Raw genomic sequence first — 17695 nt, forward strand, 5'->3', positions numbered from 1 at the left:
CTGAGTGAACTCCAGGAGTTGGTGATGGACAGGGAGACCTGGCGTGCTGCGATTCATGGGGTCGCAAAGAGTCGGACACGACTGAGCAACTGAACTGAACTAAGTCAATAGTAGTCCAGAGAAAAGCAGTTGGAAAAGTCAATGAAGTGTCAAAGGAAGCCACTAGATATTAAAAACAATCACACAGCACAATTCCATCACCATCACCAACACCACCATTACCATCACCCAGCAACACCAATACCACTCCACCATCACCACCACACCACCATCATCATCACCACCACCACCACACCATCACCACCATCACCAACGCCCAGACCACGACCACCACCATCACCACCAACCAGCAACAACAGATGTCCCCTTCTCTCCTATAGTAGAAGAAAAGAATTTAGATGTTACTCCTTTAAAGTAACTGTTTTTGATTCAACAAAAAGAGGACAAAATATATTGCACTTTTATGCAAAAGTCCTTTCCAGTGATAGAAGTAAATAATGTCAAAGGAAATAGATTTTAGATGAAGAATTGCCATACTAGGCTAGTTTGCCTATAGGTATGAAATTGATTTATATTCTTAAAAATCACAGTCTTAGAGCTCCTCTCTCGGGAACTGTGATTACTCTTACAATGGGTAAGAGAATTGTGGAAAGCATTTATCTTGCTTAACTTTGAAAAATGGTACAAAGAAGGAAGCTGGAGAGTTACACAGTACACAAGTGGGGAAAATAGATGGAACAGAACCATAACATAAGCAATCAGACCACATGATGCCACAGGGATGTCTACTAATGGAAACCAGAAACTGCACAGATCTGTGAATGGGTACTCAGGTTTGGATGCTGATTCAAGGACATCTAAGATGTGAGACCTTAGGCAGTTTATTTCAGTAACATGGATCAACTTCTCTGTGAGGACTAGATGTAACTTCTTCTTAATATCATGGATGATTCTTAGCCCCCAAACTCATGACTTCAAGAAATAGAACCTTTTCTGTTTTTTTATAGTCCAACTTAATTTCTAACCCTGACTATTATTATTATTATCTGTTTGGTCCTATTTAACAGATTAAAACATACCCTCAGTTCTTTCCATGATTTTCTCAAGGTATGGGAAGGTTGGGTAGGGGAGAATAATTTTTGTCATCTTATCTTAGAGATGGCTCTCATGATGCCCACTGACCTTCTCTCCCTCTCCCCAAGGATTCAGTAGCTCCTTTCTACATTAGGATCAGCCTCACAGCCCAGAAATCTTTATGAGGCTCTCTCTAGACCTGTCTGATGGCCTGCAGCCATTTCTCTCCAGAGATACTATCAAAGGAAGGTGAAGGTTTCCCCTACTCTCAGAAGCCTAAGGAATCTCTTAGCCTCTTCAGATCCATTTCTTCCCCACCCCTGTCCTGCAATTTAAATAATGCCACTCCACTGAGGATTACTAAATGTAACCTAGGATGTTTTTAAGGAGAATATGTGGTACATGAGCAGTATATCATTTAACATCACAGTACAGTTTCGGGCAGCACTACATAATCAAACACATCCATATATCTGCTGTAAAATATATAAATATTCACCCTGTGCAGATGAATAAAAAGGTGGTTTCTCATTGCCCAAGTCAGGTTTGGCCTCCAAATACATTTGCTGCAAACTAAAAAGCTTGGGTTTCATAATCACAGGTAAAGACTGTGGATCTGTAGCCGAATGTGACCAAGTTAGATACAAGCATGATGTCACTCCACTTAATGCCAATAGAAAGTCAAATGAGAAAGGTGATGATAAGGGCTCATAAGGCCTGTAAAGATTTCACAGATGAGAAAGCACTTGAACAAAGGCTGGATAATGTGTGGAAATTTGCAAAGATCAGAAAATAGAAGGCAGTCCATGTGAGGAACAAAAAGAAATTGATTATACTAAATATTATCTTGGACTGCAAAAGATCCAACCAGTCAATCCTAAAGGAAATCAACCCTGAATATTCATTGGAAGGACTGATGCTGAAGCTGAAGCTCCAATACTTTGGCCACCTGATGTGAAGAACTGACTCATTGAAAAAGACCCTGATGCTGAGAAAGACTGGAGGCAAGAGGAGAAGGGGACGATAGAGGATGAGATGGTTGGATTGCATCACTGACTCGATGGACATGAGTTTGAGCCAGCTCCGGGAGCTGGTGATGGACAGAGAAGCCTGAAGTGCTGCAGTCCATGGAATCTCAAAGAGTCAGACACAACTGAGTGACTGAACTAAACTGAAATATTACCTGTCATAAGGAAAGTGGAAATTAATAATAAAACAACACTGAGATAACACTATATACTTATTAGACCGTCTAAAACTCAAAAATCTGAATCTAGCAAATTCTGAAGAGAATGTGGAACCACAGGAACTCTCATTCATAGCTGGTGGGAATGCAAAGTGGTACAGCCACTTTGGGAGAAATTTTGGCAGTTTTTTTACAAAGCAACATATGGTCTTACTATATAATTGTGCTCTTAGGCATTCACTCACCTGATGTGAAAGCCTACTTCCTCACAAAAATCAGCATATGAATGTTTATAGCAGCTTTACTCATAATCTTCCCACACTGGAAGCAATAAAGATGCCCTTCAATAGGTGAATGAATAAAGAAATGTGGTACATGCAGACAATGAATTATTATTGAGCAGTAAAAAGCAATGCACTCTCAAACCACACAAAGACAAGGGGGAATCTTAAATGCATATTTCTAAGTGAAACTATCTAATCTGGAAAAGGCTACATACCACATGATTTTATTCATATGACATTTTGAAAAAGGCAAAGCTACCTCATGCGAAGAGTTGACTCATTGGAAAAGACTCTGATGCTGGGAGGGATTGGGGGCAGGAGGAGAAGGGGACAACAGAGGATGAGATGGCTGGATGGCATCACCGAATCGATGGTCGGGAGTTTGAGTGAACTCCGGGAGATGGTGATGGACAGGAAGGCCTGGCGTGCCGCGATTCATGGGGTCACAAAGAGTTGGACACGACTGAGCAACTGAACTGAACTGAACTGAACTGATAGAGATGGTAAATAGATTAGTGAATATCAGGGATTCGAAGTGAGAAAAGGTTGAACTGGTGAATCACAGAGGATTTTTTAGGGCAGCGAAACTATCCTGCGTGATAATGGTGGATATCTGACACCACATATTTGTCACAACTCAAAAGACTTTTAAAGCACGAAGAGTCAACCTAAAGGGATGCAAAACATTTTTAAAATTGTTTAGAAGGTGAGAGGCTTCCAAGATAGAAGGTAGAATGTGACAAAATAATCTAACTGTACTACAAATATATGAAACAACCTCATTGAAGAGGATTAGGGGCAACGCTGCTGATCTAAGTAATTGTGGGAATGAGTAGAGTTTCTAAATTAAACAGAAAAGGAATTCTAGTTGACTAAGTGGGCTGTGGGTTAACAGTTCTGAAACTGTTACCTATGTATACTAGAACTGAACTATTAAGTAAATGCATGGTAGATACTGCAGTCAGGTTTCTCATGGAGTTACAGATAAGCAAGGGGCAAAGCTAGAGTGATCCATTTAGTAATGGATTAGAATTGAAGATATTAATATGAACTTTGCTTATCTTCATAGAGATACAGATGTTATGTATAGAAACATTTATAGACATATGCATATAAACTGGTTAGTGTATACATATACTTCCTTGCTTTGTCAGCTGAGAGGGTCTGGAAGCAATGACACCCCAGTAGTAATGAGCACACCTGGTGCTACGGCTTGATCTCTAACACCATTCTCCAGTCAAAGAAACCAGGGCCCTTGGAGAACTGGCAGATTCTAGGACTAGGGCAGAAAATATGCAAGATAAGTTTGGAGCATCTTGCAGTGCCAGACAGTAAGGACATAGAGATATGTCCAAGTGACACAGGAGCCACCTGGGAGAGCTCCCAATGGCCAAAGCTGGAAGAATTTGAGCAACAAATTAAATGAGGTAGTATTAGATTATCACCCAAAGTATACAGTAGATATTCATGAGTCCCTACGATTATGAATAAATGAGAGAATGAATAAATGGGAGAGAACAGGCAACTTACTCAAGCAGAATAATTCCAGATAATTTATGCAGAAGCTTAGCTCTCAAGGGGGTATCGTCAAGTGTTACTATACATAATGCTGCTGCTGCTGCTGCTGCTAAGTCGCTTCAGTCGTGTCCGACTCTGTGCAACCCCATAGACGGCAGCCCACTAGGCTCCCTCATCCCTGGGATTCTCCAGGCAAGAACACTGGAGTGGGTTGCCATTGCCGTTTCCAATGCATGAAAGTGAAAAGTGAAAGTGAAGTCGCTCAGTCGTGTCCGACTCTTCGTGACCCCATGGACTGCAGCCTACCAGGCTCCTCTGTCCATGGGATCTTCCAGGCAAGAGTACTGGAGTGGGGTGCCATCGCCTTCTCTGGTCACTTTTGTTATGCATCCTTAAATGGAGGGATCAAGTCCTTCTCTTATCTTCTTCTTCCTTCATACTGGCTGAAACATGTATATATGAATAATGGCTGGAATTCCAACACCCATTTTGGACCATGAGATAACTATGGGAATGGAAGTGACATATGATAGAGCTACCAGATAGAAAGTTTCTAGGTCTCATGCTCGACTGCAACCAACTCAGCTCTGACTGCATATGGCTGGAACTTTACATGAAAAAGAATTTCTATCTTATTTGGGCTTCCCTGGTGGCTCAGACGGTAAAGCGTCTGCCTGCAGTATGGGAGACCTGGGTTCGACCCCTGGGTTGGGAAGATCCCCTGGAGAAGGAAATGGCAACCCACTCCAGTACTCTTGCCTGGAAAATTCCATGGACTGAGGAGCCTGGTGGGCTATAGTCCATGGGGTCGCAAAAGTAACTGTTATTTTGGGTTTCATCATTCCTGGTTGAACTTACAAATCAGTTCACAGCCTTATTCCATCAACCCCTCCTAGCCCTATAGCACGATGATTTAAGAGTAGGAGTAAGAAATCAAACAGATTTGGGTTGATACCAGCTTTACCACCTTATGGGCTTCCCTGGTGGCACAGTGGCCAATGCAGGAGATGCAAGAGACACAGATTTGATTCCTGGGTCAGAAAGATTCTCTGGAGTAGGAAAATGGCAATCTGCTCCAGTATTCTTGCCTGGAAAATTCCATGGACAGAGGAGCCTGGCATCAGGGGCCTGGCAGGCTACTGTCCATGTGACTGCAAAGTCAGACCTGACTGAGCATGCAGGCATTCTACCACTTAATAACTGCCTGATCTTGGGCAATTTACCTAGATGTTGTAAGTGCTAATTTCTTTATCTGTATTTTCCTTATTGTACCTATCTTGTAGGGATGTTCTGAGGATATAATTGCATGAGACACATAAGGAGCTTAATAAGCACCACTGTTGTTTGAGAATCCTGATTTCACTCACCTCCATCACTTCATCTGCTCTTACTGTCATTCTTAATATTCTCCTTTCCTTGTTCTGCTGCATCCTTCTTGCAAATCCCTACCTTGGTCAATGCAAGCCTCTCTGTGCCCACAAGATCATGGGCTAACACAATTATGTGCATCGGGACCACTACAAATGTATGCTCTCCTCAGCTAGAGGCTGGGGATTATTTGAAATCTGCCTCTGTCCCTGGCTGCATCCATTCCCCACTGTGTTTATGCAACTTTTCACTCTTCTTCTCAAGCCATCCCTAGAGGAAATAAACATGTGTATGCTTCTTCTTCTTTAAAAAAAAATTCCCTCAATCCCACATTTCTTTACCTACCACCCTTGATTCTTCTCTCCTCATCTCATTGCCTAAAAAGAACAGTCATCACACTAGTGCCTGAGGAAAAGATTAGATGGAGGGATGCCCCTCAAACTCAACATGTCCAAAATCAACTCACCACATGTTCTTCCTTCCTGCTTCCCAATCAGTCTTGGGCCTGGGCCTGCACCCTTGAAGCAGAAACACTGCATTCACCTTACAAAGCTCCCTTAAGCTCATGCCAGGCCGTTTCTTTCCTTTTCTCACCTGGAATTGCCTGTTGGGCACACTCTCGTCTTCATTTTCTCTTTGACAAACAGCCTCTCATCTTTCACAAGTCAGCTGATACCACTTCTTTCAATCCTTTTCTGAAGTCCTGCCCTCAGCCGGGGAAAATTCTCTCTCCTTTGTGTCACTACATCATGCAGATTAAAAATCAGTTTCCGCTGGGATACTTGACTTGTTTGCCTACTTGTCTCCCTCTACCCAAGTGCAAATCTCTGTGGGGACTGCTATTATTTGAGTTGTTTTTTATGCTCAGTGTTCAGCACAGAATCTGATACATACTAGTTTAATAACCTGTTGTTGGATGAATGAATAAGTCAGTAAAAGAATGAGCAGAGAAAGAGAACCTCATATTTTTTGAGCTCCTGTCATATGCCAGCATTTTTCTAGGAACTTGCAGTGAACAAAACAGACAAAAATGTCTGCCCTCAAGAAGGTTATTTTCTAATGAGAAAGACATTCTAAAAAAACAATATAAATGGGGGTTTCTCTGGTGGCTCAGATGGTAAAGAATCCGTCTGCAATGCAGGAGACCCTGGTTCAGTTCTTGGGTTAGGAAGATCCCCTGAAGAAAGGAATGACTACCCACTCTAGCATTCTTGCCTGGAGAATTCCATGGACAAAAGGAGCCTAGCAGGCTATAGTCCATGGGGTTGCAAAGAGCTGGACACAACTGAGCGACTAACACTTTCACTTTTCACCTTCAAACAATATAAATAATAACTAAGCACATTGTAGGGCATGTTAGAAGGTAATAATAGTTGTATGGAACAAAGAAAGTACAAGGCAAAGGGAGGTGCTTGTTGCAGTAGAAAATAGGGTAAACAGGGCCTGCCTCATTGAGAAAGCGTGATCTGAGCAAAGATTGGAGGGAAATGAAGGGTTTGGCCAAGAAGAAGTGACCCTGAGGCAGACGCAAAAGCTAAACCTTAGGGCCTAAGATGGGACTGTGCTTAGCACAGGCCAGTGAACACAAGGAAGCCGGCATGGCTGGGCCAGAGGAAGCTGAGTAGGGAGTCATAGGAAATGAGGACAGAGGGGCAACGGCAGTGGAGACAGACCATGGAAGGCCTTGTAGACCATCGTGGAGACTCTGGCTTCATCTCTGGGTGAAATCACAGGCCATTGCTGGGTCTCGAGTAAAAGTGTGACGTGCATCAATTTGCTAATAGATGACATTGGGTGCTGTGTAGACAATGCATTGTATGGAGACATGGGCCAAAGCAGTGAGTCAGAGAGGAAACTATTTTAGAAATACAGGCCGACGTGATGAGGGTCCAGAAGTGGTCAAATTCTGCTGCTACTTTAAGAGGAAGCCTTTATTGTTGAGTGAGAGAGAGGAGTCGAGGATGACTTCGAGGTTTGGGGCCTGAACTGGAAGGAAGGTGCTGCCCTAAAAGCTTTCCCTGTATTAACTTATCTAATCTCCACACTGAACCAATGAAGGAAGTAGTACCAAGGTCCCTATTTTTAGTGGGGCCACTAAGACTCAGAGAGGTCACCTGGGTCATACAGCTTTAAGTATCAGAGCCAGGATCTGACCAGGAGGCTGGTTCCAGAGTCAGTGCTCTCAACTCCTGCCCCCAGCTGCCCTCCATGACAGTGGCTTAGCTGGATACAAAGTTCTTATGATGGGTAAAAATGCAAAAAGACCAAGGATAATGCTCTCATCTGGGCAAAACTATCTGGGCTCAAAGTAGGATATTTGGCACGAGAATAAAAAGAAACAGATTCATGAACAGGACAATGCAAAGCAGGTGGAAGACATGCTGACAAGCGTTCATTCAGCTTTTAAGATAGAAGACAGCAGCTCTGAATCCAGAGCTTGCACGTTCAGGTAGTCAGATGCATACATCAGGCCTATTGAAGTTGTAAGTCCCCATGAGCAACCTGGGCACAGAATGTCCCCTTGAACGGCCTGGACACTTGTAGCCAATAATACCTTGTACCAAACCTTCTGTCTTTAGTAACCAGGCTGTTCCCTAAATGGACTGAATCCTGCTGACTTTAGAATATATGCAAAGTACAGTGATATTTTAAAAATGCTGCAGCTTGAATATAGGTGCTCACTTAGATGATGAGGGTGGTGCTGTTGGTTGGATCATATATGCATGTGCAGCCTGAGCTGATGGCAGCTGTCAGTGAAAGCCATGACCACACCCAGTTAACCACTAAAAGAAAGAGCCCTCTGGTCTTCTCTCTGGGGCAACTTGGTATAACAGGACGTGTTGTAAGCGTTTCATTGTGATTGCATCTGCTAGAAATGTCTACAGAAACTTCTGTCCTCATTTCCCACCCATTCATCTCCTCTCCAGTCAACAATACACTTACCTTCTGGAGTGGAAGTATCATAACCCAAGGGTCCTTAACCTCTTGGGTAAGGACCAATCTTCTTTTCCTCCCCACTCAAATCTGGTAAGTCTTTTATTCTCTGTGCTTATGCTATTTCATAGTCTCACCAGTTAGTTCAGTTCAGTCACTCATTCATGTCCGACTCTTTGCGACCACACGGACTGTAGCACGCCAGGCTTCCCTCTCTATCACCAACTCCCGGAGCCTACTCAAACTTGTGTCCATTGAGTCAGTGATGCCATCCAACCATTTCAACCTCTTTTGTCCCCTTCTTCTCCCACCTTCAAACTTTCCCAGCATCAGGGTCTTCCCAAATGAGTCAGTTCTTCACATCAGTTGGCCAAAGTACTGGAGTTTCAGCTTCAGCATCAGAACTTCCAATGAATATTCACGACTGATTTTCTTTAGGATGGACTGGTTGGATCTCCTTGCAGTCCAAGGGACTCTCAAGAGTCTCCTCCAACACCACAGTTCAAAAGCATCAGTTCTTCAGCACTCAGCTTTCTTTACAGTCCAACTCTCACATCCATACCTGACTACTGGAAAAACTATATATAGCTTTGACTAGACGGACCTTTGTTGGCAAAGTAATGCCTCTACTTTTTAATATGCTGTCTAGGTTGGTCATAACTTTCCTTCCAAGCAGCAAGTGTCTTTTAATTTCATGGCTGCAGTCACCATCTGCAGTGATTTTGGAGACCCCCAAAAATAAAGTCTCTCACTGTTCCCATTGTTTCCCCACCTATTTGCCATGAAGTGATGGGACCAGATGCCTTGATCTTAGTTTTCTGAATGTTGAGCTTTAAGCCAACTTTTTCACTCTCCTCTTTCACTTTCATCAAAAGGCTCTTTAGTTCTTCACTTTCTGCCATAAGGGTGTTGTCATCTGCATATCTGAGGATGCCTTGCTCTAATTTGGTCTGCTGGTCATTTCCTACACTTTCCTGCCTCTGGACCTCGATTTGTTATTTCTTTCCACTAACCCACTTCCCATTTTGATAATCTGTACATGACCCACATTTACATACCTTCATGGAGACTTCCCTGCTACTAAGTGCCAGGACCTTTACTCATATGACACCAACCATAGACTTCCCTGTAACACAATCTTCTCTGACATCCTGCAAGCTCCAGGGGGTATCAACTATGTGGTAGGCATCTTTGATTTTTGTTTTTTAGGCTGTGTTGTGCAGCGTGTGGGATCTTAGTTCCCAACCAAGGATTGAACCTGTGCCCCATGCAGTGGAAGTGTGGAGTCTTAACCATCGGTCCATCAGGAAAGTCCCGCACGGTAGGTAGGCATCTTTGTATTTTGTAACACTCTAATGTCCAGGACTTCCCTGGTGGCTCAGACAGTAAAGCATCTGCCTACAGTGTGGGAAACCCGGCTTCGATCCCAGGGTCAGGAAGATCCCATGGAGAAGGAAATGGCAACCCACTCCAGTACTCGTGCCTAGAAAATCTCATGGACGGAGGAGCCTGGTACAGTATAGCTCATGGGGTCGCAAAGAGTCAGACACGACTGAGCAACTTCACTTTCACTTTCAGTGTCCAGCACAGGGCTCTAAACATAGCAAGGGTACAACAAGTGTGTGAAATGATTTGATTAAATGAATATGCAGATTAAAACACCATCTTTCCATGCAAACATACGTAGTTAAGATTCCAAAATGAAAAACATACACACATAGACATGCAATACCACGAATTTATTATTATAATACACACACTGAAAATCAGACCCAAACTTTGACAATTTCCACAGAGTTTTCCACAGTCTTTAAAGTAGTTAACAGAAATAAGGGATAATTGAAGAAATGCAACTTCATAATCTTATAATTTATGTAACAATGCAGTCTTCTCAATTAAGACTGTAAAAAGGCAATGTCCCACAGATATTTAAAATTTTATATTTGTATTTATTTATAATGTAGCTATAGGTTCTAAAGAATTCAGCTTTGTATCAGAAGCCAGGTTTTGTAGCTGGCCTTTTTATTTGTCAGGTAAGCAAAGCACACCCAAAGGCAAGGAAGTCTTGAAAAGCGGGATGGAAGTCCAACAGGAACTTTCTGTGACCCACAGAGCCATTTAAGAAAACAATACCCACCCAGTCCTGCATCCAGTGGCACTCTGATCTGCTGATGTTCATTCACATGGAGGTTGCCTCTGCCAGCTGTGATTTCTTTTCATGTAACATTCTAACTCTCTACTCCTATTCATACAGTGTACAGTGTGACTCCATCACATGTGGCTATTAGTTCATAGGCACCTCAATCATTTTAAAGGCTACAGGAAGATGAGGGGAGGTTGTGCAGTACAAGGCAGAAAGTATGCAAAGATACCAAGTGAGTGAAAGTCGTTTAGTCATGTCCGACTCTTTGCGACCCCATGGATTGTAGCCCACCAGGCTCTTCTCATAGGATTCTCCAGGCAAGAATATTGGAGTGGGTTGCTATTCCCTTCTCCAGGGGATCTTCCCAAACCAGGGATCGAACCCAGCTCTCCTGTTTTATCTTCTTTTAGTTTTGCTTCCTTTTGGTCTTTACCCGACTGGGGTCTTTGGGAACTGTGCATATGTGTAACAGCATCTACCATACCTCTTCACTTTAGCTTAGGCTGGATTTGAAGAGCCAAAACAGGAAAACACTTAAGGAGACCCTAAGACTCTCATAGAGAAATAAATTAGAGCTGCTGTTTCTTTTACCTTTGCTTTCCTGTTATTATTTATTTATTTTTAAATGTAATCTCTCCTTTTACCAACCTTCATCATTTCATACTGTAAGAAAGTGAAATCACTACAGGCAAATAAACTTACGAACCTGCTGAATGTGAAGAGAAAAGGCCATGGTATAAATGAATGGATTAGGAGGGAGACACTTAACTCTATGGATGTATAGTTGGTAGAAACTCAGTCTTTGTTGTTCAATAAGTATCATTATGTGTTTCACAATGACTGGGTACCAATTGCTTCCACTGACACAAGCATAAGCAACCTTTTAAAATCAAGTATAACAAGTAAAAGAGCGATATGGAAAAATTCAGAAATGCCCAACTATTGCTATTTCTTGGGTGAAACTCTACTGATCAGTAGTTGGGTTCCCCAACAAAATGTGAAAACAAGAGAATTTTAGAAAGCAGCAATTTTAAAGAAATGAAAGCTATACAAAATGCATTGCAGTTCTTCATTATATAGCTCATAAATATGTAAAAAGAAAAATTCTAGGCTGTTAATTAATTCATAATTCTGGAAAACATTTTTCCATGTAGTGAATCTATAACAATAGCTGTTACACAGTCTCTCTCCCTCGCTCTCTTTATGAGAGACCCCTATCACCAAGTCTTCCCTGGATAGTCTCTGTGCCACCATTTGCTTTCAGTTGCTTCACAAGCCACTCTTCACCCACCCCTGGAAAACTATGTATAAAATCATTTAATGTGTGCTAATGATATGAGCACTTACACATCTAACCAATATATATTTAACCAAAATAATCCTTTAAACCATGATCATATGAGAAAGTGACATTACATCAATACTACAGACAACTATGTATTTTTTCCTTGGACAAATTCACCGCTTCCCAGAAATATGCAAAGTTCAGTGCAAAAGAGTAACAGTAAAGTGTTCATTAAGCCATCAGAACAAATCACCTTGTTTTCAAAATATTAACTCCACCTTAGTATCAAGTACATCAATGTACTAACCTAAAGGATTGTTACCTTTAAACAGTTTACCAAGCAAAAGTGTTGGGAGGAAGTCTTACAAGCAAAACTGGTGCCGGCTATTTAAGAGATTCATTAAAAATGACTTAGTGATTTTAAATGATAACTTATCAAAACCACGTTAGCTCTTTAGAATGGGAAGTTAAGTTTAGAGTAAATACAGTGTCTTCTGAATATAGTCAACAAGCAACAAAGCCAGAGCCCATAGTTAAAGGTTTTCAGACCCTGCAGAAGGAATCTTCTGTACTGCATGGATCTCTTCCCATGCTCAAAATATCAAATGATATTTTTCATGTATACTGGGTTTCTTTGAAGATTACTGTACTGTTTCACATCCTTCTTTCAATCTAAAAAATGTGCTAAATAAGATCTTTAGGTTTAAAAGCAGCTGAAAAACTGGCTGCTTTAGGCTCTAATTATCAGAAGACTGTTCTCTGGGAGCTTTGGGCTCTCAAATACCAGCAACCCCAATAACTTATCATAAAAATACAAGCTTTTGGTTTTGAAAAATATACAAAATGCACTGCACATGGAAATATCTCTTGATTGTCAAGGAAGACAAGATATCAATCTTTTTCATAGACTTATGTTGTACTTGAACTTTAGTGATCTTTGTTTTTGCAGATTCCATGTTTCACAGTTTTGGGTAGCCTCTGACCTTTGGTGTAAGCACGGTACCAAAAATGGAGAAAGAGCAGCAGGAAGATGCAGCCGTAACTCATAATGATGTACTGAAAGACTGGAAACTGGTACTTGCAATCCTCCATGAAAAAGAACTGGCTGATGTGGATGGTGATAAGAACGAACTGGATCTAACAGATAGAAGAATGGAAAGTACTGTTAAGCTCCCAAGAGTCACAATGGAGCAATTATTTAACACATTCTTTGCTTATATTTAAACACTCTCCAACCGCATCTAGGCCACTGTTGAACAGGGAATTTTATCTTTCAATCTAGCCTCCAAGGGAGTGAGAGTAGGTGGAACAATGTCAAAATGCAGATGGGAATTTGGAACATTGTTCAGTGGTGCCAAAGCACACAACTCCAGGGAGTGCTATGAAAATTCCCTGGAGCTGTACAGCTGCAGTCCATGGGGTCATAAAGAGTCCGACACAACTGAGCACGCACACGTGCAGAACGGCGCAGCAGCGCTTTAACACTCAGAGACCCGTCAGTCTCAACTTGAGGTCTTGTCTGAAGAAATACACTCAGGGCCACTACCTTATGGCCTAATTTTTCTATGACAGCTTGATTTCAAACATTCCATCCTGTTGTTAACCTGGCTATTTCAGTTGAGGATGGGGTGGGGCGGGGAATAAAAACATTCTAATTAGAGACCCATTCATTTACTTTATTGGAACCACAGCATCACTGAGTCTTCATATTTGCCAGCAGTCCTCCACTGTCGTAGACAAAAATATATCCTATCTGCCAGCTATAGCAGAGAATTTTCAAGCAGTAAGAGAGCATCATATGACCAAGGGCTCTGTGTCCCAGAACGTTCTGCACAGTCTTAAAAGAACATATTACATGTTTTGGGCTAATGTCCAGATTTTTTGGATATCTTTTTTCTCATGACTAAAAGGTAACACATGTTCTGTAGAAATTTTGGAAAACTAAAAATCTACACATATAAAAAAAAATCTACACATAAAAATAAATAATGATTACCCACAATCTATTCTAACCATAGTTATGATTTTTATATCATTCTTGTTATTATCATCATCAACTTTCCTTGCACTATCTCAAGGAACTTTTAAGACATTTCTGTGCTGTAGCTACAATTATTCCTCTCATTTTGCAGATGAGAAAATGAAACTTTAGAAAGTCAAAGTAGCATCCTCAGCATTCTATGCAGGTGTGTTTGTGTAAATATTATCAACACATTTGAAAAAATAATAAACAGCATGTATCTTCCCTATATAAGTATTTTTCCATATTATTAAAAAGTTTTTACAACACTTAAGAGTATGTTAAGTGATAAAAAACGCCTAAGACAAATTCTATATGCAGTATAGATGTTCTAATTTCTCTACAATAAACATATATTACTTTCCATTTGCATAAAATGCTTAAAAAGAAAGGACTTGTGAATAATTTTCAGAACTTTGTAATATTTCCAAGCAGGACTTAAAATAATTTCCTTCCGTTTGGTTATTTAGGGTGCTGTCACTTTTGTCAACATGTATTTTACAGCGCCACTCTACACCTTTAATTCCCACAATACTTTACTAACTGGAGGAAAGATAAACTTGTAAATGTTAGGACTAGGCAGGCAGGCACACAGGAAGGCTCATGAAAGTTACGTTCCCTCAAGGTCATTTAGACCTAGCATATGGAATTTCTAACTTCTAATTTAATATTATATCTAATGAGGTTCACATAACTTTGAGATTATTTTGATCATAAATAAATTTATTTTATATAAATCCATGTTGTGTATGTGTTAGTTGCTCAGCTGTGTCCAACTCTTTGCAACCCTGTGAACTGTAATCTGCTAGGATCCTCTGTCCATGGAATTCTCCAGGCAAGAATACTGCAGTGGGCTACCATTTCCTCCTCATATAAATGCATAAAATAATATAAAGATGGTATAAAAACACACATGCTAGTTTAATTGTCTGAGCCTCTTGGCTACCAAATATACTTTGTTTTCAATAAAGTTCCTGACAAAAGTTCACGGAAGATATAAAGAATGATGGTATGCCATGCATGTGTGTGTGCTCAGTCATGTCTGACTCTGCGATCCCATGGACTGTAGCCTGCCGGGCTCCTCTGTCCATGGGATTTCCCAGGCAAGAATACTGGAGTGGGTTGCCACTTCCTACTCCAGGGGATCTTCCCTACTCAGGGATGGAACCCGTGTCTCTTGAATCTTCTGCATTGGCAGGTGGATTCCTTACCACTGTGCCACCCGGGATGCCTTAGAGGCCAGGCAATTTATATTCCTATCTTTTGCAAACTTTGCCCTTTCGTTAATATCCTCATTCATAAAGAAGTCAAGTGACTCCCAGTTTAGTTTCATATCTGCTTTTAAAGAAAATTAACTACTCACAAGTTGTAATGACGTCAAATACTTTTTCCACCACAGATACTTCTGGTAGTCTGGTCCCAGTGCACACAGTCCATAGTAGGAATACATGACTACATGTACAGCTGTATTTAAAAAGGCATGGAATGTTCCCAAACCACCTGGAAAAAAAATATCATAAAATAGGGGCACTGTTCCTTAAGATGAGATATATTTTGGTCTGAACTTTTAGTATATTTCTTTAATTTTAGTGGGAAGAAAAATAAATATGAAATATCATTATTATTAAACATCTATAAAATTAGAGGGAGCTGGATACTACATTCATTTTGTAAAATATAAAATAAAATCCTGGAAAATAAATTAGCACGACTTTATTTATTCTATCTTAACACTAAGATTTTCCTGTGATTTGGACCTACCTTAACAAACTAAGTGGAATTACCTTTTAAATATAATATATTGCTAAATAATAGTAATCAAATTCATTTTTAGTAAGAATTAACATATAAAGCCACAAAGTACACTAATCTTAAGTGTATAACTTGATGATTTTTTAAAATATGTTACCACCACCAAATTCAAGATATAAGACATTTCTAATGCCACATAAAGTTCCCATGTGCCCCTTCTAATGAATATACTCCTTCCAATGTAACTTTTATTCTGACTTCCATCATCAACTGTTAGTTTTGCCTATTACAAACTTCATATAAATAGAATTAATTGTTAATTAATTTAGAATTAATTACTTTTGTTAATTAATTAGTTAATTTAGAATTAATACAGGATGTATTCTTTGTGGCTATCTTCTTTTAATCAACATACTGTTTTTAAGATGCATCCACATAAATTGTCCTTTTATTGCTGTGTAGTATTACCTGATATGAATTCATCACAACATATTTATCCACCCTCCAATCAAAAGATGTTTGAGTTGTTTCCAATTTGAGTTATTACAGATTAAGCCACTAAGAATCTATATATACATTTCTTACATATTATTGTGTAAAATCAAATTAACTTTTTTTCACTCTTAATAGTTTTCAATACTTTTAGTGCCACAAAATTTTGGCAGTAGAACCACTGGCTTTCATAAGTAAGCTATGTTAAGTTTGTTTTAATCAATCACTGTTTTTCCAAAATAAACATTTATTAATTGTTAAACCATTTTGATGCTGTTTCCATTTGACTATTATTAATTGTGCCTTCCTATCTTGGTTTCCTCTTTTAATCCTACCACATTTCCCACTGATCACCTTCGATTTAGGATAGAAGCTGCTGCTGCTGCTGCTAAGTCGCTTCAGTCGTGTCTGACTCTGTGCGACCCCATAGGCAGCACCCCTCCAGGCTCCCCCATCCCTGGGATTCTCCAGGCAAGAACACTGGAGTGGGTTGCCATTTCCTTCTCCAGTGCATAAAAGTGAAAAGTGAAAGAGAAGTTGCTCAGTCATGTCTGACTCTGAGCGATCCCATGGACTGCAGCAGACTAGGCTCCTTCGTCCATGGGATTTTCCAGGCAAGTTAGGATAGAAGACCCTGAAGTAAATATAAGCCAAGATTCTTTCAATTGTCTTTAACTGAATCAGTGAAATGAAGTGAAAGTCGCACAGTCATGTCTGACTCTTCGCGACCCCATGGACTATACAGTCCATGGAATTCTCTAGCCCAGAACACTGGAGTGGGTAGCCTTTCCCTTCTCTAGGGGATCTTCCCAACCCTGGGATCAAACCGAGGTCTCTCACATTGCAAGCAGATTCTCTACCAGCTGAGCCACCAGGGAAGCCCTAACTGAATCAGTAGTACAGTGGAAAGGGAAAACAAAGTGATTAGTAGATGGTGGGGGAAGAAAACAAAACTCTTCCCCAGTGTCTCCTTCCTAAGATGAACAATTTAGAAGAATCTTCATTCTTTACATACAGCCTGATTCAGCTTAGTAATGTTGACTTGGAATTTAAATTTTTCTAAAAATATTCTATTTTACTTACTCTAATATTCTTTGATTTCAGAAATAAAACAAAATCTCACAAATTTGCCTAATTACATTAGACAAAGGACTGAATTCATGAACACTGTGATTTATAGAAAGTTTAAAGCAAAACTGAAATGTATTACTTTGACTACAATCTTCTAAGGACAAATGTCATAAAAACTGCTTCATAGCAGAAATAATTACTTTAAAAAAAATCATCCATAATTGCAACAATGCTAGATACTTCTAAATGTTACCATTGCCAAAGTACTCCTTAAAATAACCTGTTTTAAATAATATTTAAAACTGCTTAAAAGTAAGTAGTTTTAAAATAAATATTTTAAAATTTCATATTTAAATATGAAAAGTCTTTTTCATGCTATACTATATTTCATAAACTTTCCTCTCCTGAATAGAATAAATCAAATTTCAGCTAATCCTTTCATTATCACAAATTTCAAGTAAGAAGAAACTGAACTAATGAAACTTATTAACAAACTTCCAGCTTCTATTATTTACATTTGGATTAGTCTTTTTCCCAAAAGAAACATAAATGAATAAATTAGTGTGGT

The 17695-nt window shown here is 40.0% G+C and overlaps 1 protein-coding gene across 2 annotated transcripts in view; it reads right to left on the bottom strand.

The window, feature by feature from the left end:
• Nucleotides 1–10088: 10088 nt before the first annotated feature.
• Nucleotides 10089–17695, bottom strand: part of ELOVL7 (ELOVL fatty acid elongase 7) — a 77836-nt gene continuing 70229 nt past the window's right edge. For both annotated transcript variants that reach the window (XM_086362589.1, XM_086362590.1), the window contains 2 exons: nucleotides 15176–15312; nucleotides 10089–12929 (listed from right to left, as the gene is read on the bottom strand). In XM_086362589.1, the coding sequence (XP_086218715.1) occupies nucleotides 12720–12929; nucleotides 15176–15312 (347 nt within the window). In that variant the 3' untranslated portion in view covers nucleotides 10089–12719. The remainder of the gene's footprint in view (nucleotides 12930–15175; nucleotides 15313–17695) is intronic.

Source organism: Bos grunniens, chromosome 20 (genome assembly GCF_055505025.1).
Source record: "Bos grunniens cultivar Pamir isolate PY7600 chromosome 20, Bosgru_T2T1.0, whole genome shotgun sequence".
In the NCBI taxonomy this organism is placed as follows: domain Eukaryota; kingdom Metazoa; phylum Chordata; class Mammalia; order Artiodactyla; family Bovidae; genus Bos; species Bos grunniens.